Raw genomic sequence first — 25609 nt, 5'->3', positions numbered from 1 at the left:
TGTTTAGGATTTGAGACTGCTCTCCAAACTTGGCTTTGCAACATTTTATCCCGATTTTTTATTTAAATAGAAAAGATCATCATGTTACAATATAATAAGTAACATGTATATTATTTAAATTGTGTATTACCAATGATTTATTGCAGTGACCTTACTTTATAATTAACATTTAATCAGTTAACAAATATCATTATATTCTATGTACAAGTGTGTATATATATATATGCTCTAATGCAAGTCTTAACCAGTGAAATATTTACTAGGAGAACTTTTCCCATCACTAGTAAAATTTATTCATTAAATTACTTCAACCTAGCTGCAAAAATTTAAGCGCAAGCTTTTTTACACAGATTATACCATTTTAAAGCAATACATTATGAACCTACTCTCTTTAAAAACTAACAAATTTCAATCAACTTTGCTTTGGAGTCGGAAAACCTTCCTTGTGGCTCCTCAAAGGTAAAAACATCCTCTTACCTAAAGCCTAATATGACGAAAATTGATCTTAATTTATTAAAAAAGTCTTAAAATCTGAATTTGCCAAATACAAATTAACATCTACACATGTAGAGAACGTTATTTATTAACTATGTACCCAATTTACATAAGTGTTGCCAGAATCTGATGGTGAATCAATCTGCTGTAAATATTCCACTGGACCGACAGTGTACTTTTAACCAAGCAACAAGAGATACTTCTTGTGTTTGCCTGGTTTATTCTGCTTTTATCCAAGTGTCTTTGTAAAGTATGTTTTGTCCCAACATTTATTGACAAATTTTCTAAGTAATTTCTGGTATTTTTTGGGTGAGCTTTTATTGCTTATGATCAAACAGTGAAAGAAAACCAAAGGTTCCCCTTATAGCATTACTTCAGGCATGTATTTAGATCATCCATATGGCTTACTTGAAAGAATTCAGCCAAGCTGAAGCTCAAATCCACAGCAATGAGTGGCAAATGTTTTGAACACTTCTCACAGTGAAGTATCTTTAAAATACAAATAAATTGTACAGAGAGTACCATATATAGACTGAAAACATATATTACAAAGCACTGGAAGTCAAAGCATCTTCATACGATAAATCTTAAACATCTCAATTATCAGAGGTTTACCTTTCATTACCTTATATTATCTAAGCTTATCATAAATATCTCTCATACAAGATGAATCAAAAACATGTTCTCACTTAGCCTTAACAAATCTGTACATTATCTACATTGTAAAAGCCTTTCCTTAGCTTGTTACAAAAACTCTTGTATCTACACTTTTGCAATAGAATGTTTATCTAATTCTGTCAAACACCATACACTGTAAGTATATGCATGTCCACTCTGCCTGAACCAGGCTACAAGATAACCTTGTGTTAGCCTGGTTTAAGGCAACCACTGAACAAATACATGCCGAGTTCTACACATTCCTTTCAAATTTTTCAGAAAATTGTTCCATCCAAGCTATAAAATGATTCCTCACCTTTCACAAACAAAACTGCTTTACCCTTAAAAAATTAAAACTAAGTAGAAAGTAACATGAGTATTTGCTACAGTCTTACATACCAGAAGTCTATGGTTCCCCAACTGAAACTCTGGCACATTTTGTCGAAAGCCTTTTTAATTTGATTACATTACAGGTAAAACAATTTAGCCAATGAGCAACGTTTCAAAACAAACCAAAATCAGCTGTGACAAGCATGACCATGTCCTTCCTGATATCGACGTTGAATTACAAGGAATCTATTATTTCTTGAGGTAAATTACTAAACATCCGATTAGAGGAATCAATCTATTAATTGCTGTCATACAATATCTTCTTTATTCTTTTGTAGCCAGTACTTTGCTAAGATGTCGTTTGAATGCCGAATGATGGCAAACATTGGCTGAAACCACTCTTGGTAGTGATAACAAGTGCGCATGCTCACTAAATAAATGAAAGAAATAAATTAGAGGTTCATCTGATTATGATGAACCTCTGATGGATGATACTGATTAGCTACTGAACCAGTGAGTTCTTGTAAACAGATCTAGGTATAACAACTGCCCAATGTTAAAACTTATAAACATATGACCTGTACTTTCAATAACATAATTAATAAGTTGAATCTCAGCATGTATTTGTTCAGTGGTATGATAATTTTTGCAGTTCTGCAAAAATATGTCTGCCCTTTGGTAAGGGAAGATTTTCTTACATGTTATCTCAAACAACACAACTTCATGAAGATATCTTGTCAAAAAGGCTTATTCAGTAATTTCTGTGCTAATATAGTAATATTAAATGTCTGCACAAACTGTAAACAGAATGAATCCTTCAGGAAGACACGTAAAATAAACAAGAAAAAAAAAATAAAATCAGTAATAAGTGTCTTTAACAACTGTGCACAAAAAGCAAAAAAGAAGACCATAGCAGAAACAAGAACTGCATCAAGCCTGCAGCTCTTTGCTGATACATATACACTGAAAGCCTTGAACAGAGTAATATATAACCTTACTCCAAAGGTTGTTCAAACTTTGCAGCAATTCTAGACCTACGTCTATTGATTGAGCTGTTGCCAGACTCATCACTTAGAGAACTGGAGCTCAACTTTTGCTGACGCTGTAAAATTTTCTTCTTTGGCGAAGACTCGGGGCTTTCTGTAAAGCTTGAATCCGATTTAATCGAGCTTGTCTCGATTGGGTGATCTTGACGAAAGACGGCCTCATAGCACATGCAGTCTGCTGCGACACAGCTTTCAAAATGATGTCCAAAATATTTGTTTCTATTTTTATCAGATTCTGATTTCATAGCTTGGTTGATATTATTTCTCACATACTTCTCAGTTTCTTTTATTTCCATCTCCAGAACATCACCAAATTTTTGTAATTCATTGCTTTTTACATCTTTTTCAGATTTCTCAAGGTTTTCTGTGATTAGATCAACTTCTTTAGATAGATTTTCTCTGCTGACTTCTGGAGTTATAGTCTCTGCAGAGAATGACTCACTTGTGTCTATACTTGCATGAGGAGTAGCTGTATTTTCTGCAAGGGGAACTGATTTTGAATCATCCTCTTTCTGTGAATCAGAGCTGGTCTTCTGTTTTGGTTTTGTATTAGCTAGATTAGCGAGAACTTTTCGTACCTCATCACTACTGTTGCTAGGCAACTCTTGACTACTGTCGCTTTTAATCTGAAATTGCTTAGAGTACCAGTAGGATCCTGGCTGAAGGGGGCGTGGACAAAGAGCAACTGGAGGTTTGTCTTCCGTTTTCTTATTCTCAGACTGGTTGCTTTTGCTTTCATCCATGGTATCCTTTGCGTGAGTTTTACCTTCTTTATCCTCATTTTGCTCCTTTAGGTATGCAATAGTGGCAGAGAGACTGTTGATTGCAGCTTTGTATTCTGTCCCAGTACTTTTTGTTTTCTCATTATTGTTTCTATCTTGTTTATAATTTGTTTCTTTATTTACTTCAGTACTGGAAGAATGTTCTGAATTGCCATTATAATCTGAACCCATCTGGCCTTCAGTAGCTGGGGAACCAGTTCCTGCTATTTTGGAGTCAATTTCAATCTGTGCCATTTTCTCCACAAGCCCTGCATTTTTTATGCTTTCGCTAACTTCCTGCAACTGACTTGGACTCGCCCTCCACCACCCTTGTTTAATCAAATCGAAAATGTCTTCTGATGGATTTCCTATGGCTTTTTTTACTTGCAGCATTATCTTCATTACTTTTCTTTGTGTTCAATTCTTCTACTGGGGTTGGGGGAGGTGTAGGTAGAAACTGAGCTGCTAATTGTAATAGCTGAGAGGTTGGGGTATGGCAAAGTGGTGTCTTCTGCTGGGCACGCTCGTCATCAGTGATAGATGAAAATATTTTGTCTCTGGTATCTGCAACTGAAAACAGTTGACCTTGAAACCAAAAATTGTTTTCACTTTATACCTCATCAAACGAACTCCATCAAAGATATATAAATTTTGTGTAATGCCTAACATGGCCATTATCAAAAAATGATAAAATGAATTTAATTTCAATGACATACACAATAATATGAAATCAATCTTTATTGTAATGTAATTAATTCAAAATAAAAATTTCTTAAAATCCTTGAGGAATAAAGTTTAGTTTTTTAGATAAGGCTATCACAATTACTTTGAAATTACCTGGGGTATTGTTTTCAAATTTGATGAGATCTATCTGCTGACCAAATTGATCTGGTCTTAGGGTGGGGGATGGCACATTTGAGGGGACAGCCCCACTCATCAAGTCAGCAGGGAGGAACTTCCTCTGCTCTACAGGTGTGTCTTCATCTGTGAGGGCAGAGCCTGAATCATTTGAGGGCGTGTCCGAATCTGGTCTGGTGTATGATTCATCTATGATAGGTAATGATCCTAAAATATATACGAAACTTCAATAAAGAAACTGCCTAAGATCTGCCTAAAATGCATAAAATACTGAATAACCTCACATAAATGTGAATTTTTGGGTTCAAGTCCTATGACGCCTCACTGTAAAGCAACAGCGATTCCCTAGCAGGGGAAGTTGCAGCCACCCTAATGTAGTTAGTTAAAAATTTGTGGGGGTGTATAATTTGACCATAACCTTGACAATCCCTCACAAAAGTTTAAGACTCTCCCAGAAATCACAATTTAATTAACTACATGTGTGTCCATAGGACAATGGTTCCCCCACTTCCTGTTACTGTACATGATTTCATGACTCCAGGTGAAATATTTTTTAAGATATATACAACAAACTTTTATGCACTATTCTTCACTAAGTCAAGAACCTTAACTCAGGTCTAGCTGAGTGAATTCTCAAAAAGAATACCAGGTGCCCATCATCACATGCTATATAACAATCCTCTAATGTTATATGACTCAAGGCAAACACTTTTTGAGATACATGCAACACAAACTTGAATTGAATGCCCTTCAGGCATATTTCTGACTAAATCAAAGGCCATAACTCGGGTCTGTCGGACAGAAAACCCAAAGAAAACCCTAGGTGCACAACTTTACATGCTGAATAATATTCCAATTTTTTTTACTCTAGGTCAAGCAAGTTTTAAGATACGTTCAACAAACTTTTATGGATATTTTTGACTAAGTCAAGGGCCATAAGTCTGGTCGGGCTGAGTGAAATCTCAAACAAGAGGGCCATGATGGCCCTATATCGCTCACCTGTTATCATTGCACTTGAGGACAAGAAGGTCCTCAGAAAAACTATCAAAGTCCAAAGGACAGGCACAACAAAGGGAAGAAATTTAACCAAAAAGAAAAAAAAATCTTAAAAGGTACAGATATGTCAAAATACACCTAAAAACTGGAGGTACCATCCATGTTATACCACAGAAAAGTGGTCTCGGTTTTTCCTACGGCCAATAATAAAAAAGTTACTAAAAATAAGCTATTCATAGAAAGGTAAAAGGGAAGTAATTAAAATGAAAATTATTGTAAGTGAACAAAAGGAAGATCTGCGACATAAATGAAATTTCAGATCAGTATCTTCATTAGTTATGGAGATATACCCATTTTAATTTGAAATAAAGGGAGGTAATTTGACATAAAATCAGTCCATAGTTATCTACCCTGATTAGCTCAGTCCAACTAATGACAATAATGAAATTTCAAATAAAAGGACATAAGTACTTACTGATATAAATCCGTTTTGATTACAATCAGGGGAGGTAATCAGATATAAAATAACTCTGGAACCTATGATTGGATCTGATTTGTCATGGAATCCAAGATTTATTGTTGCTGAAGATATTTTGGAAGTTTGTGTCAAATAAAACCATAAATGAAGTCTCTATATGGCTGCAAAAGCCAAAATAGCCAATTTTGGACCTTTAGGGGGCCATAACTCTGGAACCCATGATGGAATCTGGCCAGTTCAAGAAAGGAAATAAGATCTTGTGGTGATACAAGTTGTGTGCAAGTTTGGTTAAAATCAAATCATAAATGAAGCTGCTATTGTGCAGACAAGGTCAAAATAGCTAATTCTGGCCCTTTCAGGGGCCATAACTCTGGAACCCATAAAGGAATCCGGCCAGTTCAAGAAAGGAACCAAGATCTTATGGTGATACAAGTTGTGTGCCAGTTTGGTAAAAATCAAATCATAAATAAAGCTCCTATTGTGCAGACAAGGTCAAAATAGCTAATTTTGGCCCTTTTAGGGGCCATAACTCTGGAACCCATAATGGGATTTGGCCAGTTCAAGAAAGGAACCGAGATCTTATGGTGATACAAGTTGTGTGCAAGTTTGGTTAAGATAAAATCATAAATGAAACCACTATTGTGCAGACAAGAAATTGTTGACGGACGCACGGACTGACGACGGACGATGGACGAAGGGTGATCACAAAAGCTCACCTTGTCACTATGTGACAGGTGAGCTAATAAAACCATATGTGCACAACTTCACTTGCTGAATAATATTCCTACAATGTTTCATAATTCTAGGTCCAATCCTTTTTGATATACATGCAGCAATATGTTTGAATAAGTCAAGGGCCATAACTCTGGTCTGGCTGTGTGAAATCCCAATTATAACACCAGGTGCACAACTTCTCATGCTAAATGACAATCCTGTGAAGTTTGAAGAGCCTCAGTCAAATTCTTTGTAAGATATGCACCACACAAATTCGGACGGATGGACAGACGTACGGACAAGGGCAACTCTAAGTGCCCTCCCCCCAATTTTTTGGGACGGAGTACAACAAATCTATCACAGTAAGGCAAGCTGAAATAAAAGGCATTTACAAAGTATATGAGAAGATATCACGTAAAAATTATAGCACAGAAAAAGAAGTTAAGTTCCAATACCTTGCAGGTCTCCCGATAAATGAACCATCCTTCTATTTCCTTTTCCTTTTATGCTGATAACATGTGGTATAGCCATAAGCAAGGCTACAGTGGTCGGGAACCCATACAACGCAGGTTTGATCTCCAAACAGAACTGCTCGTAAAACAGCCTCTCAAACTGTGCCAGTGACATCTTGCCATGCTTCTGTAGTAGCACACGGATATCTCGTGCAAGGACCTGTAGACGTGTTAGACTGATCACACCAGATTCATCATCTCCAGATATCTAAAACAGTCAATTGTATTATATTTTACTCTTAATTTTTTGATGAATCACCATATCAAAAATAGTAACAAGAGCTGTCAGTGAACAGCGCGCTCGACTATTCTCAGTGCTTGTTAGTATAATATAAGCTATGAGTAAACCTTTAACATTACAATAAGCATATTCTAAGTTGAAAAGGGGCCATAATTCAGTCAAAATGCTTGATAGAGTTGCCTCCTCCTTTTTACAGACTGGGGTCATGATGGTAAACAAGTATGCAAAATATGAAAGCAATATCTCAATGGACTTTGAAGATATTTGGGGTGGTAAGCAAACTTTAACATTTATTCTAAGTTGAAAAGGGGCCATAATTCAGTCAAAATGCTTGATAGAGTTGCCTCCTCCTTTTTACAGACTGGGGTCATGATGGTAAACAAGTATGCAAAATATGAAAGCAATATCTCAATGGACTTTGAAAATATTTGGGGTGGTACGCAAACTTTAACATTTATTCTAAGTCGAAAAGGGGCCATAATTCAGTCAAAATGCTTGATAGAGTTGCCTCCTCCTTTACACAGACTGGGGTCAAGATGGTAAACAAGTATACAAAATATGAAAGCAATATCTCAATGGACTTTGAAGATATTTGGGGTGGTACGCAAACTTTAACATTTGTGTGACGCTCATGCTCACGCCGACGCCGGGGCGAGTAGGATAGCTCCCCTATTCCTCGAATAGTCGAGCTAAAAATGATAATAACACTTGTCTATAAATCTAAAAGTTTGAATAATCATAGTATTCTTCATGTGTATATCACATGTGCATACATCCTTCTTTTAAGCATTACCCGAGAGGTTTGGACTTAACAATACCTGCAAAACTTATTCTACATTTTTATATTGGAATGAATTGCCACAGCTATAAAATGACAACAAGAGGTTCATGATGGTCCTGAATCGCTCACCTCTTCCCACATGATCCAGTTTTGTGTATAACATCGTTTTTTCTATTATTTGATATAGTGACCTAGTTTTTGAGCTCATGTGACCCAGTTTTGAACTTGACCTAGATATTATCAAGATAAAAATTCTGACCAATTTTCATGAAGATCCATTGAAAAATATGGTCTCTAGAGAGGTCACAAGGTTTTTCTATTATTTGACCTATTGACCTAGTTTTTTAAGGCACGTGACCCAGTTTCAAACTTGACCTAGATATCATCAAGGTGAACATTCTGACCAATTCTCATGAAGATCCATTCAAGAGTATGGCCTCTAGAGAGGTCACAAGGTTTTTCTATTTCAAGAACTACTGACCTAGTTTTTGATCCCAGTTGACCCAGTTTCAAACTTGACCTAGATATCATCAAGATGAACATTCAGACCAACTTTCATGAAGATCCATTGAAAAATATGGCCTCTAGAGAGGTCACAAGGTTTTTCTATTTTTAGACCTACTGACCTAGTTTTTGATGGCACGTGACCCACTTTCGAACTAGACCTAGATATCATCAAGATGAACATTCAGACCAACTTTCATACAGATCCCATGGAAAATATGGCCTCTAGAGAGGTCACAAGGTTTTTCTATTATTTGACCTACTGACCTAGTTTTTGATGGCACGTGACCCACTTTTGAACTTGACTTAGATATCATCAAGGTGAACATTCTGACCAATTTTCATGAAGATTTCATGAAATATATGGCATCTAGAGAGGTCACAAGGTTTTTCTATTATTTGACCTACTGACCTAATTTTTGAGGGCACGTGACCCAGTTTCGAACTTGACATAGATATCATCAAGGTGAACGTTCTCACCAATTTTCATGAAGATCTTGTGAAATATATGGCCTCTAGAAAGGTCACAAGGTTTTTCTATTTTTAGACCTACTGACCTAGTTTTTGACCGCACGTGACCGAGTTTCGAACCTGACCTAGATATCATCAAGATGAACATTCTGACCAATTTTCATGAAGATCTTGCGAAATATATGGCCTCTAGAGAGGTCAGAATGTTTTTCTATTTTTAGACCTCCTGACCTAGTTTTTGATGGCACATGACCCAGTTTCGAACTTGACCTAGATATCATCAAGGTGAACATTCTGACCAATTTTCATGAAGATTTTGTGAAATATATGGCCTCTAGAGAGGACACAAGGTTTTTCTATTTTTAGACCTACTGACCTAGTTTTTGATCGCACGTGACCCACTTTCAAACTTGACCTAGATATCATCAAGATGAACATTCTGGCCAATTTTCATGAAGATCCATGCAAATTATGGCCTCTAGAGAGGTCACAATGTTTTTCTATTTTTAGACCTACTGACCTAGTTTTTGAAGGCACGTGACCCAGTTTCGAACTTGACCTAGAATTTACCAAGACGAACATTCTGACCCATTTTCATAAAGATCCCATGAAAAATGTGACCTCTAGAGATGTCACAAGGAAAAGTTTACGCACGGACAGACGCACGGACGACGGACACCGCGCGATCATAAAAGCTCACCTTGTCACTTTGTGACAGGTGAGATAAAAATGTCAAAATTCAGTTACTAACTTTCTTTCCATTATTCAATAATTTTGCCAAGAATAAAGAATTGGTAAAATTACTTCTTATGTTATATATCTGTACTTTAAAAAACTGACTAGGCTAGCTGGATATCAATACTTTTAATCAGAATACTGAAATCCCATACTTCCAATGTTTTAATATTCTTACTTGCACATAGTCTAATAATTCTTCCTTTATTTTTTGGACATCAGGATCAATTCCAAAAGTAGTTTTGTATCTGCTGCATAGTTCCATCAAAGGGAGACTACCTCCACTCTGGTCCATCAAGAGTTGTAGAACTTGCCTGGCTAAAGGGGGAGCACTACTTCGGTCTGACAGTACAATATACTGTTTACCATCATAAATTTCAACCTAAAATTGATAACAATTACATAAGAAAAAAATTTCTTAAAGACCTTTCATCAGCTAAAATGAAGAAGAAGTAAGTGTTCAGTACAAGATATACTCTTGAAATCAACAAAAAACATTCATGACTTTTTTGGGAGATAGTTGTCTATCAAATTACATTGATCCTAAGGCAGGCAATTTTCATATATATCAGCACAGTAACAGTGGACAAAGGCTCGAATGAAACTTGTCATTGGAAGATTGAAAAACGCTACAACGTTTTCAAACAACACATTCACAAACCAACATTTGTAATATTTGCACAATTTAAACATTTTATCTACAACCTTTGTATTTTACACCTGCTTGTTCACACATGCACAATTGTTCTATGTCTATTGGTAAGAATCAGATTATGTAGTTACTGACAGAAAATACCACTCTTTCAGGTAAAGCAAAACAAAAGAAATATAACTGACACTAAAAGAAAATATTTAAAATGTATAATCACATTCAGCTCACCTTTAGAACATGTTTCAATTTTGTCATTAACTGTTCCATGCTATATACATGTAAATCTTCCATTGGTATGGTGTAGCCATAATGCTGTGTGAAAGCTATCATTAGATTGTCCAGCGGGTAGCACTGAACTTTCTTCTGTTTAAGGAGGTCAACTATATGATCGCCGACAACTTTACGCAGCTCCTGTTCTGTCAGACGTATTACCTTCTCCTCACCTTCATCAAGAAGCTGAAATCAAAATGTCATCATTGATAATCACGATCAAGTAAAAATATGAAATCAAGTCTGCATATTTAAGCTGATTATGCACATATGTAGCTGGAATATAAGGCTCAACTAGCTGAATGTCCAAACTCTAAACTCAATCAACCAAGAAAATCTTTATATGCCATTTACAAAATGCGACTGTATTAGGACATGATGCAGATTAATATTCACAATTTTTTTGAATTCACAAGTGGCATTATTTACAAATATTACGTTAATGAAAATAAAACCATCATAAATATTACTGTTTAAGTGAAACTTTTCCATTTAAACAGTACCTAAAATCTACAATAACAATAGCTGTTCGTAAGACAGCTGATGCTCGACTATTTGAATTGTTGTCCCATAAGCAATATTATCCCAAATGTTAATATATCTGCAGCGTTTCAATTCAATATCTGCATTCGTTTTAGAGAGTAACTTGTATGCAAAACGTTAACCAGAAGTTTTAAATTCTAAAGGGGACATAATTCGGCCAAAATGCATGTCAGAATTATGGGACTTGATGCTATAACCTAGTTTTATAATCCTGAAGACACATGTGCAATCAATTCCATATCTGTATTTGGTTTTGGAGATTGCATGCAAAACTTAAACCAGGATTTTCTTAGTCCAAATGGGGGAATAATTCGGCCAAAATAAATGTCAGAGTAATGGGACTTGATGCTTTCACCTAGTTTTATAACCCTAGAGACACCCGTGAAGTTTCAATTCCGTATCGGCATTTGATTTGGTTATAGAAACTTGCATGCAAAACTTTAACCAGGATTTTCTAAGTCCAAAATGTGGCATAATTTGGCCAAACTACATGTCAGAGTTATGGGACTTGACCCAGTGAGGTTGGTAATTGACCTAGAAAAAGAAAAAAATAAGTTTCAAAGCTATATGCCTTTAAATGATAGTCATATGTACTTGCATGCAAAACTTCACCAAGGTGTGACGCCAGCCCCAAGGTGAGCAGAATAGCTAGACTATTCTTCGATTTAGTCGAGCTAAAAACAAATCTTTAGCACTGACATAATTTAAGTTTGCTTTATGTATCAAAATATTTAAAATTGGCAAAAACTTTATCAATATTTCTTGATCAAACACTTTAAGACAATTATGTATTAGAAATAATAACCTCTACAATCTTTGGTAGTGCCTCAAAAAGATCCTGAAGTTTTGTGAATCCATAGTCACTGACTCGACACTGATGTCCGAAATGATGATGGTAGGCAGGTATGAACTTGTTAAACAACATACGACACTGGTGACTATGTGAGAGGAGGTCAACAACCTCAAGGGCAAACTGCTTCATTCTCTCTTGCTCTTCGGGTGTCTGATCTGTGAAACAAACACCACAGTATTCAATATTACCTACCAATTACTTTACTGTCTGTGCAAGAAGTTAACTAAGTAAATTAAACATATTACTTGTTACAAATTACATCCAAATCATGCATTTGTGACTTATTTTTGTGGATTTTGTAGTTATGTGAATCAATGAATTAAATAAACAGGTTTTTGGTTGCGGGTTTATCCCGTAACCAAAGTTAAGTGTAATTCTGACAATCATGTAGCATCTTTATTTGATTCCAAATCACATCCAAAGGATATGTTCATGTGCTACACAAAGTAGTTCCATTCAAGAACAATGCGGATGAATTATCAATGATCAAGTTGTTCTTATTCATCCTCTATATCCATCCACACTGGCCATTTAGATTATATAAGACCTGTCAATGATTAGGTATTCCAACCTATGGTTACATCACTGACTTCCAGCTGTTCATGTAAGGTCAGGCAGAGTTTATCTTAGATATGAGGCACATTAGTATTTGTTTCTTATACATGTATATTTAAAGATTGGCATTTAAAATGAAAATAAATCTAGCAAAACCCGCAACCATCAGACATCTCAAGGCTTTGATTTATTTTGTCTTTCAAACTTTAAATCCACAAATTAATATATCCGTGAAAAAAAAATTTAGCCAATAAATGCAGAATTATAGCCCCGCGATACAGAATAACTTTAGAGTAAGCCCTAAGTTTGTTTTCTTAATTTCATCTCCCTTACTGAAATTTTTCTTCTAATTCTAATGAAATGAAAGTTAACTGATTTCACAGAATGTGATTTTAATTTTACCTCCTTAATTGAAATTAGTTTTAACAAAAATGAAATCTATGTTTTCATTACTACATGTGTAAGGCTTTCATTATTTTCCATGGTATCACTGCAACATTTACAGTTTTCTTAATTCTGTTATAGAACTTTCTTACCTTTCCTAGGAAGAGCTATGATAGTATCATGTCCCTCGGTCATTATCTGAAGTATGAGATACAGAAACATCCATATAACTAAAGACATTAACAGAAATATAGTATACAGTCAGAAAAGTCAGAATAAGAAAGTTTTCAGACAAATGATGGTTTGTAACCTTTTTCAAGCAGTTTAACTTATTTGAGAACCAGATTTATTCTAAATAATGCCTTCTTTACATCTATGACCAGCCTAATCTATTTGAAAACAAGAGCCATGTCAGACATGGCTAATCCCCCCACCGGGCATATCATAATTGAAGGATGTGGTCCGCATCAGGGGTTTTAAGATGTGGAAGAAAGAATAAGTCAGTAGTGAGGTGGTTTACTGCTAAATTTTATTAATTTTCATGAAGAGTATAGCTATGATGTTTTTCTATATGGCTACTGTAAAAAGAAGGAATGGAAAGCTAACAGGGAACTAGAGTGCCAGAATGTCACAATATATGCCCGTCAAAGCAAATTTCTTTACTCTAGCAGTTGTATTTGCAAATGGAATGTTAATTTTGTGGTTGTTTAGTAATCATTGTAAGTCTATGTTTTTTAAAGTCACAAAAAAACTCCTTACTAGGTAGAGATACCTTATATATAATAAAATTAATAAATATACCTAAAACTGGAGAGTAACATCTATGCTGTACCACAGAAAAGTGGTCTTGTTTTTCCTAGGGTCAATTATAAAAATGTTACAATATAAGTTATTTATAGTAACAAACTAAGGAAGTTAATCTTCAAAAAAAAAAAAAAAAAAAAAAAAAAAAAATTGCAAGTCCACACAAAAATCTTTATCAGGAAGAGACTGGTCAAAATACACCTCAAAATTGGATTTAGCATGTTTGTTGTACTACAGAAAAGTGGTCTCGATTTTTCCCTACGACTAGTAATGAAAAAGTTACAATAAAAGCTATTTAAAGTAACAACAAAGGGAAGTAATTCTAAAGAAGGGAACTGCGCATAACACTTCGTCTCATGATGGTGTATAATTGTGCCAAGTTACATCAAAATCCCTCCATGCATGAAGAAGAAATGCTTCGGACAAAGTCATTCTTGTATCTGACCTTTGGCCTCTAAGTGTGACCTTGACCTTAGGCCTAGTGACCTGGATCTTGCGCATGACACTCCGTCTCGTGGTGGTGAACATTTGTGCCAAGTTATATCAAAATCCCTCAATGCATGAAGAAGAAATGCTCCGGACAAGGTTTTTATTCTTGTATCCTTTGACCTCTAAGTGTGACCTTGACCTTAGACCTAGGGACCTGGTTCTTGCATATGACACTCCGCCTCGTGGTGGTAAACATTTGTGCCAAGATATATCAAAATCCCTCCATGCATGAAGAAGATATGCTCCGGACAATTTTTTTTAAGAAAATATGATGAAGGGGAATAACTCAAAACATAGGCAAGGTAGAGTTATTGTTCTTGCACAATGCACTTCCTCCCAATGTGTTCTATCAGTGTATGAAGTTTGAAGAAAATCCCTCCAGTACTTTTGGGGTTATGCTCCGGACAAAATGTTTTAAGAAAATATGATAAAGGGGAATAACTCAAAAAATAGGCAAGGTAGAGTTATTGTTCTTGCACACTGCACTTCCTCCCAATGTGTTCTATCAGTGTATGAAGTTTGAAGAAAATCCCTCCAGTACTTTTGGAGTTATGCTTCGGACAAAATGTTTTAAGAAAATAAGATAAAGGGGAATAACTCAAAAAATAGGCAAGGTAGAGTTATTGTTCTTGCACACTGCACTTCCTCCCAATGTGTTCTATCAGTGTATGAAGTTTGAAGAAAATCCCTCAAGTACTTTTGGAGTTATGCTCCGGACAAAGATCGTTGCGGACGCACGGACGGACGGACGGACGGACGGACGGACGGAGAGCATTTCTAATATCCCCTTCACCTTTGGTGGGGGGATAAATGAGTGAACTGAACTTACATCTACAGTACCAGCAGGTAACTCTGACAACATATCATCCAGATGACATACACCATACTCTATAATATCCCAGTTCTTGTTGTATAGTTTACCTGTAATCAACAAATAATTGTTAAGGTAGTTACAAGTTTACATATACAACAGAAGTGTAGAGTATACAACTTGTTGACCAGAAGGTTTGAGAAGACATTACTATTCATAAGAATGAAATGTAGAGAGGATATTTGTTTGTTTCAATGTAACATTGAAATATCTTTCATGAATGAACACCAGATGCAATATTTTCCGGAGTGGCATAAGCAAAGAGTGAAAATGTAAGATATTGTGGGCATGAGTAAAAGATATTTTGATCTTAATACATGTAAAACAAATTTTCTTTTTATTTCTATATTCATGTTTTGACTAAATATACCCATTTTATGGTTTCTTACCACTGAAAAATATATCTCGATATTTTTCACTGTGAAAATACTCGATAAAGTTCATTCTCATAATTAATTTGAGCCGTGCCATGAGAAAACCAACATAGTGGCTTTGCGACAAGCATGGATCCAGACCAGCCTGCGCATCCGCGCAGTCTGGTCAGGCTCCATGCTGTTCGCTTTTAAAGCCTATTGGAAATAGAGAAACTGTTAGCGAACAGCATGGATCCTGACCAGACTGCGCGGATGCGCAGGCTGGTCTGGATCCATGCTGGTCGCATACCCACTATGTTGGTTTTCCCATGGCACGGCTCATTTTGATAATTCACAGAAAAGCATGTAATAATCAGTATTTTTAGCAGGAAAATGTGTAATAAATGTAGTAAGAAAGAAACAGCTGCACAGTGATCACCCTTTCTTGTCAAACTAGTGGAGGGACATACAAGGTTGCCATGGTAGATCACTTCATCTTTCCCTTCAGAAAAACTACACATCCGCATTGTGATGTCATGTTTTAACTTCATAGACTAGAAAGGTGACCATATCATTGAAAACATGGTGATTGTAGGCAAGAAAAATAATCAGTGTCAAAGAGGTATTTTCCAAAACCCTAAGGATAGCACAGATAACAAGAGCTGTCCGTAAGACAGCCAAGCTCGACTATTCAAAATATTGTCCCAGAAGCAGGAAAATATTACCCAAAAAGGTTAAATATCAAAAGAGTTTTAAGTTCAAAAGGGGGAATAATTTGACCAAAATGCATATCAGTTATGGGACTTGCTGCTATCAACTAGTTTTATAACTCCGAAGGCACATGTGAAGTTTCAATTCAATATCTGCATTAGTTTTGGAGATAGAAACTCGCATGTAAAACTTTAACCAGAATTTTCAAAGTCCAAAAGGGGGCATAATTTGCCCAAAATACATGCCAGATGTATGGGACTTGATCCAGTGAGGTTAGTAATTGATCTAGAAAAAGAAAAAATATGTTTCAAATCTATATGCCTTTTAGTAATAGCTGTATGTACTAAAAGCATGCAAAACTTTAACCAGAATTTGCTAAGTCCAAAAGGGGGCATAATTTGGCCAAAATGAAGGTCAGAGTTATGGGACTTGCTGCTATCAACTAGTTTTATAACCCCGAAGACACATGTGAAGTTTCAAATCAATATCTGCATTAGTTTTGGAGATAATAACTTGCAGGTAAAACTTTAACCAAAATTTTCTAAGTCTAAAAGGGGGCATAATTTGCTCAAAAAACATGTCAGAGTTATGGGACTTGACCCAGTGAGGTTGGTAATTGATTTAGAAAAAGAAAAAATAAGTTTCAAATCTATATGCCTTTTAGAAATAGCTGTATGTACTTGCACGCAAAACTTTAACCAGAATTTTCTAAGTCTAAAAGGGGGCATAATTTGGCCAAAATGTAGGTCAGAGTTATGGGACTTGCTGCTATCAACTAGTTTTATAACCCCGAAGACACATGTGAAGTTTCAAATCAATATCTGCATTAGTTTTGGAGATAGTAACTTGCATGTAAAACTTTAATCAAAATTTTCTAAGTCTAAAAGGGGGCATAATTTGCTCAAAATACATGTCAGAGTTATGGGACTTGACCTAGAAAAAGAAAAAATAAGTTTCAAAACTATATGCCTTTAATTGATGGCTGTATGTACTTGCATGCAAAAATTTAACCAAGGTGTGACGCCGACGCTGACGCCAGGGTGAGTAGAATAGCTAGACTATTCTTCGAAAAGTCGAGCTAAAAATTCTTGCTAATGCTGGTTTCTTATTCCCTGCTGTCATGTAGACATGTAAGATCTTAATATTCTTTTACCATCCTGAACATGATCAAATATTTCTTTTCATTACATAGGAAAAAGTGGCTATTTTAACAATAATCAAGGCATAGATGAATTAATAGTAAATCTGAAACATACCATAAATTCCCTTATTAATGCCCCTGGGGGTCTAACATTTTGCAGAAGAGGGTTGCAATATTTATTTTTTTAATGCGTTTTTTAAAGTAAATATAATACTATAAATCCAACTTTTAATGAACTTCAATAATTAAAGCATTTCATAGTGCTAGTATTCACTTATGACCCAAGTTAATATATATTTTCCATAAACATGCGGGTTGCATTTATTGGGGGGGGGGGGGGGGGGGGGGAAGGCATTTATTAAGGAATATATGGTATACATAATAGCTAACGAATGAAACTAAAGAAATCAGATATTTAACATACAGAATTCTTCAGTGAGTGAAGACAGGTAAAGCATCCTTCCTGGAATGTTCTTCAATAGTCGTACCAGATCAGCTGTAAACCGTTTCACCTGTGCCCTGTGCGTCAGTGTCAGCACTTTCCTGTCTCCTGTACCCAATATCTGAAATAGTTCATACATATAATGAGAATTTGCCTGGCAGTTAACCTCACTGGTCCACTCGCAAAATGTTCAATGTTTTATTATTTCAGCAATTAATATATATATTGCCGTGCTAGTTCTTAATTTCTCTTCAAACCTTGCAGTGCTTTTAGACTTGTGCAGAAAGCTGGTGTCAATGCGTGGCAAGAGCAGTGAGGGCACCAGTCTACTTATTAATTATAAAGCAGTTTATATGCTTATTTCAGGACTTCAGCCTTTCAACATTTTTTCCTCGGTTTTTAATCAACTCTTTACTACATTAACTGACAATATAACACAACTGACAGGTTAATGCTTTTGCAGCATCATAGAACTAACAAGAGCACCACCTTGCGGGTGCTAACGCTCATCTGATTTTTTTGTATAATAGAAATATTGTCCTACCCATGATTTTCTAAGTCTAAAAAGGGCCATCATTCTTTCAAAAAGCAGGATAGAGTTATGTTTCTTGATGTACAGTGTCCGCTTATGATGTAGAAAAACTGTTGCAAGTTTTAAAGCAATAGCTTTGATAGTTTATGAGAAAAGCTGACTTAAACATGATACTCAACCAAGAAAATTGATTTTCTAAGTCCAAAAGGGGCAATAATTATTGCAAAAAGCAGGATGGAGTTATATTTCTTGATGTACAGGGTCAGCTTATGATGGTGAACAGGTGTTGCAAGTTTCAAAGCAATAGCTTTGATAGTTTAAGAAAAAAAGTTGACCTAAACATAAAACTTAACCAAGAAATCTGATATTTTCTAAGTCCAAAAGGGGCCATAAATCTTGCAAAAAGCAGGATGGAGTTATGTTTCTTGCTGTACAGGGTCAGCTTATGATGGTGAACAAGTGTTGCAAGTTTCAAAGCAATAGCTTTGATAGTGTAGGAGAAAAGCTGACCTAAACATAAAACTTAACCAGTCAATGCCAACGCCGACAAAAAGTGATGACAATAACTCATCATTTTTTTTCAAAAAATCAGATGAGCTAAAAATTATCCTTGGTTATTAGCATTAACCATAATAAATTACCAAATTTGAGCAATAAACATGTATATACCTGAAGAACATGTGGTATAGATTCAAACACTTCAAGGAGTCTGTTGTAGCCATAGTCTGCGACTCGACACTGACGTCCAAAATGTTGGTGGTAGCTAGGTATAAACTTGCTGAATGCCATTCTACAGTTTGGAGAACTTTTCAACAAGTCCAAAATCTCTTTACTGAACTGTGCTAACTGCTGTCCTCCTCGACTCAAATCTATCATTAACAAGAAAACAACGCCATCACTAAATTTACTGATATATACATGCTACATTGTACGCATGGCACTAGAGAACAACCTTGTACGCATGGCACTAGAGAACAACCTATGACATCAATAATAATGTCATTTTTCTCTGTAAACAGTGAAATATTTTGAGTTTTTATAGATAGTTTAATAGTTAAATTTAAGATAACATTATATATATATTTCAACTTAAATCAAACATTTTCTGATGTCATACAATATGCATGTATTTGACATCTACCAAGTAACATAATTTCTTCTTGCAATAATCATATTATCACTTAGGATTACATATACATCAATGACTTTGAAGGCAGGACTACTTGCAAGAGGAAATATATCAAAATTTAATATCAACTTCACTTATAAAAGAAGAAACCAGGATTTCGCTGTTATACTTGGTCTTAAATGATACATACCAACAAACATCCTAAGTTTTTCAACTGTTTTTTATACTTCAGTACTATGTCTATATATTTGTTAAAATTTTGTTTACAAATCTTGTCAAGACACACATTCTCACTACTGGATTACAACCACCACCACCAACTTATTTCCTTGTCAAATTTCACCTGAAGTAACAATATCAGCAGCACTATGATAGTGCAAGTAGTAAGATATTTCTCTCTAATATAAGGGTTGGCAGCTCTGTTCCACACAGGAAATGTAATATTTTTACTTTCAAATTACAAAGAAACTCCAGTAAGTTCAAAACTACGGTTGAAACTCGATGTCTTGAACTTGCTTATCTCAAAATTCCGGCTATCTCAGAGGCATTTTCAAGTCTTGTCCCGAAAACACATGCACTAAATATCATCAAAGTACAATGCTTAATCCCTTAGAATTCAAGATACTGAGATTCAACAGTATTTATTAAATTTCAAACTATCATCTCCTTAAATACCTATTCATTAACATGCATCTATCATTATTGGAAAATATAATTTATAATGTTTTTGTTTTCACCATATGTTCCACTTACCTGGTGAATTTGGAGGTTTGTTTTCCGCCCAGTGGACCTTTTTCACTCCAGTAGGGGAGACAACAATTTGTACCCCAGGCACACAGCTGATGAGGTGCTCCAGTGGGACACCTCCCTCATAAACATAGACGAGTGGTGCTACCTCCACACTGAAGCATGCTGAGAAGCTGGAATGCATTATTATTATTCTATCAATCATCTATCTATATAACATAAATTGAACATATTCACCGAGTCAAAAACATAAAACCTCAAGGAAGTGGAAGTCATGTATACAGTACTATAATGTATAGAATCTCAGCACCACTGCATTCTGGTATTGGAAGGCAATATGATACCTTAAGACCTCATATAGCACATGAAACAAAGAAAAATTCCATATAATATTCTACCTTAAACTAATAAAAGACTAACTTTCATACAGGACAAGAAACAACACATGCAGACTGAAAGTCTGAAATCATTCCTATTAACCTGACTGACCAAGGCTTAAATATTTCTAAATCAAAACGTACAACAGTCATATCATCAAACACTTAAAATTCACATACTGGTCAGTTTTGAGCTATCTTAAAAATCTTCATCCTGTGCTGTGAATAGGCACGCAATAAGTTGACATCACTTTACCCCTTAGCTGCAAATCACCACCTTGAGGTACATGAGGAACAGCAAAACACTTACAACCTAAACTAGTCTCATGTGCAAGGACAGTGAACCTGTCATGTGAAACAGGAAGACACCAACATTTCGGGTTGTAAGATTCCTCACCTCATAAGTGGAAGATCACCATCATGTGTCATAAGAAGAGAGTGAACCTGTGGAGCAAATGTTTTCAGCTGCAGCTTCACATTGGGTAGGATAGATGTACTCACAGTCTCTGCATACATTGTACTACCTTCAGGACAGTGGTACGGACATACAACCTGTTCTATTATCTCCTGTACCTGCAAACAGTTACACAAATAAGCTATGATTTCCTTGCTGGATAGTGATATTTTAGTTATCTATATGAAATCAGTTGTATGCAACTACAATCCATACTTCATGCTACCCCGTTCACTTCAAGTAAATGTCTTCCTACAATGGAACAGTTGTAGAGTATAGTGCTTCATGATGCTATACATGTTTAAATCATCACAGAAAACAAAGAGACCAACTGAAGTTTCAAGCCTTGTTTGGCAGTCCTAAACCCATCATACACAGCAAACTTGTTTTTTCATACAAGAACATGACTAGTTTATCAAAACAGAATAGCATCACCACAAAGAGTATCCTTGGTTTCTCAAAAGAGATGTGTTGCAGCAATTCTGTTTTTATTTTGCTTTTAAAATTAGGTTGACCCCTCAATGGTTAATGCTGAACATATTAGCTGCTTCTATTCATTTGTCTCGTGCAACAATACAATTCTTACTCAACCACCAACAGTCAAATGCTTGCAGTAATTCTAAATCACTTAAATTCTGTTCTAATTACACTTTTTTTTTTTAATGCAATAATTTAGTACATCACTGACCTCCCCGTCCTCTGTATCTTTGGGTTGATCTGGTTTCCGTAGTTCCGGAGCAAGGTGTATCATACGTCCAGCACCACCTTGCTCCCGAATCTCTATAGTGTCCTTCATCTTATACAGCTCTGCAACACTAACTGAACGATTAAACCTGAAAGTTTAAGTAATATACTGGTTATGGTATGTAATGTGATACATACTCTATTGTATATAAAGCATAAATCAAAACAATAATGGTGTATTTTTTGCCTATATAGTTCAAGGTATAAATGCTAGTTAGCATATATACCAATGTATTATGTCAATTATCAGGGGTGCATACTGGTTCTCGATATGTATCGAATACCAGTATTCAGGGTTCGATCAATACGTTCCTGTATCGATCAAAATAATCAAAACAAACTAATTACATGGTAAATGGCCTCAGTAATAGATGTCCTCCTGTTCGCGTAATATGTTTACTCCAGAAATGCTTTAATACAATGTCACACCTGACAGCCAATCAGTGTTCAACAGCATCAGAAAAATGTAAGTATACAGTACTCGGAACAGAACGGTAATTTTGCAGTGATGATTTTTTCGTCTGCAAATTCTAAGCATACTAAACAAATTAAGAATAAATCTCTATCATAAGCATGCTGCCACCAAAAAGTAAAGTTTGGTTGTACTTTGATAAACTATTGGAGGTACAGACTGCAGAGTGATATACTGTCTGCAGAAAGGTCGATGTTGGATGCAAATGCATTAGACTGCATGATTTTCCTAATACAATGCATCTAAGTCATGTGATTTTGTCGCAGAATAGACCCACCTTAAAAGTTATTAATCAATACTAGTAATAAAGTTCATACTGCACTACTATATGGTCTTCTACTCTGTTATTATTTCGGTATAAAATATCATATGATATATCGGATATCGATCATTTTGTATTGATACAAATATCGTATCGATCATTTTAAGTGATTTGCACCCCTATCAATTATATCCCGAAGATAAACAGGATAATAAAAAATAGCTACACTTTGTCATATGCTTATATGAGATGGTTATAGACAAAATTCCCTTATATCAATACCGACTAATTCATATCTATATAATTTTACCTTTTATTGAAGAGTTCTATAAATTTGAAGAGAGGTAGTACATTATCCTTGGCCTCAGATAATAGAGATATAGCTTCTGACCTGAAAGAAATATTTACAAGCAGTTTTTGTTAGTGTTCACAGATGCTACCTTTAAACAAATCAAGATAAATAAGCCAAGTTTTTTGTGTACTTAGAAGAAATTTCTGAACCAGACTTTTGTGTGCTTTTATACGCAACATCACTGCTAACTGCAATAATCAGCAAATTCAATCAGTTAAGGCTGCTCTTTACCACTGAATGAACAAACTGTTATCACCTGCAACAAGTGCAATGACTCCAACATTCTTAATGAAATGCTATTTTTAAGATTTCTAGTTTCTTTGAAAAGAAATAAAACAGTTTTTATACTTTGGAAGCTTCAGAACATTTTGTAATTAATAAACATACATGCATTTGGTTAAATGTGATAAAAAATGAAAATTGTATGACTGGCTCAAGTCTTCTAATAATACAGTTTTGTAGCAATACCAAAAACAAGAAAGGTGTAAACATAGTATGACACACACCCCATGAAAATGCTTGATAGAATAAGGTCAACTCTATAAAACAAGATCTGACAAGAAATTTCTGACAATATGCTCATTTCCATGCCATGGTTCATACTAAGTTTTATTTTAATTGGATGGAAACTGTTCCATACCTTGAATATTCAAGGTACAGATGAAGTTGTAATATTGTTAAGTCATAAAAATGGGGGTAACTGGAAAACTCATTATCAGACACAGAAATCCAGACAAATTACAAATTTCCACTTCATATAAATTACCTATACTAAGCTTTAAATTGGATGAAAACTGTAGAAGCTGAGTACACAAAGTACAGATGTAGTAGCAATATTGTTAAGTCCAACAAAAGGATATAACAAAATAATTATCAAACTTGAAAGTCTTAATAACATGTGCATGTCCACTTCATGTTGTTGGTGTAAACAAGGTTTCAATTGGATGGAAACTGTAGTGGGAGTAGTGTATACAACGAACTGTAGGAGGAGTCGAGTATTACATGCAAGTGTGACAGCACAATGCTTCTGAGGTCTATGATGCCGTAGGCATGAATCTCATCCAGAAGTTTTTCACTTACACTTACCTTACAGTAGACACAGTTTTATTTTCGTCATCAGATTTCAATGTGACATGTATTCTCTTGTAGCCTATCTTCTTCCTGTGGAACTGAGAGATAGCAAACCTTGCTTCCTCTATACTTCCAACCTTGATCAAACCCAGAGATGTGTTGTCTGGCTGCAGGGACACATCTATATATAATATCTGTAATACATACACATTATAATGTGAAATGTATCCTTTTGTCTGTCTGTTGAACAAGGGGGCAAATCTGGCCTCCCCTTCACTACAAACCTTATATATTAGATCCACAATATATTGTCAGATCTTGTTACACAGAACCATAGTTGTATCAAATCTGGTAAAATCAGTTAAAAAGAGAACATTCAGAGTGAAGTAGACAAGCAGAGTGTTAAATTTGCAGGAACAAACAAGAGCTGTCGGAGGACAGCAACGCTCGACTATTCAACAGTCTTGTCAATTGAATGAATACAAAAGTCGAAAAAGGGGCATAATTTTGTAAGAATGGGAAACAGGGTTATGGAACCTCCACACTGCTTATCAGCTCATGACAGTGGACAAGTATATGGGTTTCAATCCATATCCATTATACCAGCTTACATATAAGAATCTAAGCAAAAACATGTTAAGTTGAAAAAGGGGCATAATTTTGTAAGAATGCAAAGTAAAATTTATTGAACCTTTGCACTGCATGTCATGTCATGACTGAACAAGTGTGTGAAGTTTCAATCCTTTCCCATTAGTGGATACTGAGATACAAGCTTACATACAAAGACTTAACCAAAAACTGCTAAGTCAAAAAAGGGGCATAATTTTGAAAAAATGCAAAGTAGAGTTATGGGACCAGCTTAGAGCAAGTCAGACGATGACAGTGAACAAGTGTGTGGAGTTTCAATCCATTCCCATTAGTGGGTACTGAGATACCAGCTTACATACAAAACCTTAACCAAAAATTTCTATGTCGAAAAAGCGGCAAAATTTTGTAAAAAAAGGCAAAATAGAGTTATGGAACCTGTGCAATGTAAGTCAGTTTATCACAGTAAATAAGTGTGTGAAGTTTCAATCCATTTCCACAAGTGGTTACTGAGATACCAGCTTACACACAAAAACTTAACCAAATCGTGACTCTGTCGCCGACGCAGACGTCAACGCATGAGCGAGTCCAATACCTCTACTATTCTTTGAATAGTCAAGCTAAAAAGTGCTATGATTACTAACAAAATATGAATCCTTCAGCTACATTAGACTGATTTTGCAACTGCAAAATACATTAAGCAAATTAATGAACTGGTGCTTATCACAGCCAGTATCCTGTCTTACTTTTATGTGAGGATGAAAAGTTGTAGACAAAATATGCTTCCACTCTCTTGGACTGATGTTGTAGTCAAGGTTACTGACAACTATGTCAACTGATCCAGGATACTCTTCACTGTTGAAGTCACAGGGGGAGGAGCTTGCAGAACTCTCACTCGGAGAAGCTGATCTGATTGGTCGAAATCCTCTGTTGGCAGGAACATTCATGTTGCTATAGGGATATGGTGGAGGGGGATTCTGGGTATTCTGATACTGGTAATAACTACTATCTGTAATGAAACAAACATATTAGGTTATATGTTGATACATTTGCTTAACGAAAACTGTATCAGAGGCCGATATATCAGATAAATCTTTTATTGTATATTATATTGTACTGTACATATTTAATTGGTGCTTTTGAGGAGACTTTCAACATTTAATGTTATATAAAGAATTAAGCCCATATTTGGCTGACAAAACAAACAAAACTTATATGTAATTCAAGTAACTTTGAA

General features: G+C 35.4%; 1 protein-coding gene across 1 annotated transcript in view; it reads right to left on the bottom strand.

Moving 5' to 3' along the window:
• Positions 1–155: 155 nt before the first annotated feature.
• Positions 156–25609, bottom strand: part of LOC123563551 (meiosis regulator and mRNA stability factor 1-like) — a 51162-nt gene continuing 25708 nt past the window's right edge. Inside the window, exons 10-26 of the mRNA XM_053532946.1 lie at positions 25119–25381; positions 23803–23981; positions 22675–22755; positions 21575–21719; positions 20830–21005; positions 20062–20228; positions 18849–19048; positions 17630–17768; positions 14959–15050; positions 12989–13034; positions 11850–12052; positions 10460–10687; positions 9758–9961; positions 6791–7055; positions 4127–4354; positions 3695–3859; positions 156–3657 (exon numbers count right to left, since the gene is read on the bottom strand). Coding sequence (XP_053388921.1) covers positions 2477–3657; positions 3695–3859; positions 4127–4354; positions 6791–7055; positions 9758–9961; positions 10460–10687; positions 11850–12052; positions 12989–13034; positions 14959–15050; positions 17630–17768; positions 18849–19048; positions 20062–20228; positions 20830–21005; positions 21575–21719; positions 22675–22755; positions 23803–23981; positions 25119–25381 — 3962 coding nt within the window. The 3' untranslated portion in view covers positions 156–2476. The remainder of the gene's footprint in view (positions 3658–3694; positions 3860–4126; positions 4355–6790; positions 7056–9757; positions 9962–10459; positions 10688–11849; positions 12053–12988; positions 13035–14958; positions 15051–17629; positions 17769–18848; positions 19049–20061; positions 20229–20829; positions 21006–21574; positions 21720–22674; positions 22756–23802; positions 23982–25118; positions 25382–25609) is intronic.

Source organism: Mercenaria mercenaria, chromosome 2 (assembly GCF_021730395.1).
Source record: "Mercenaria mercenaria strain notata chromosome 2, MADL_Memer_1, whole genome shotgun sequence".
NCBI lineage: Eukaryota > Metazoa > Mollusca > Bivalvia > Venerida > Veneridae > Mercenaria > Mercenaria mercenaria.
Note: the sequence above shows the minus strand (reverse complement) of the source record. Positions and strands in the feature narration are given on the sequence as shown.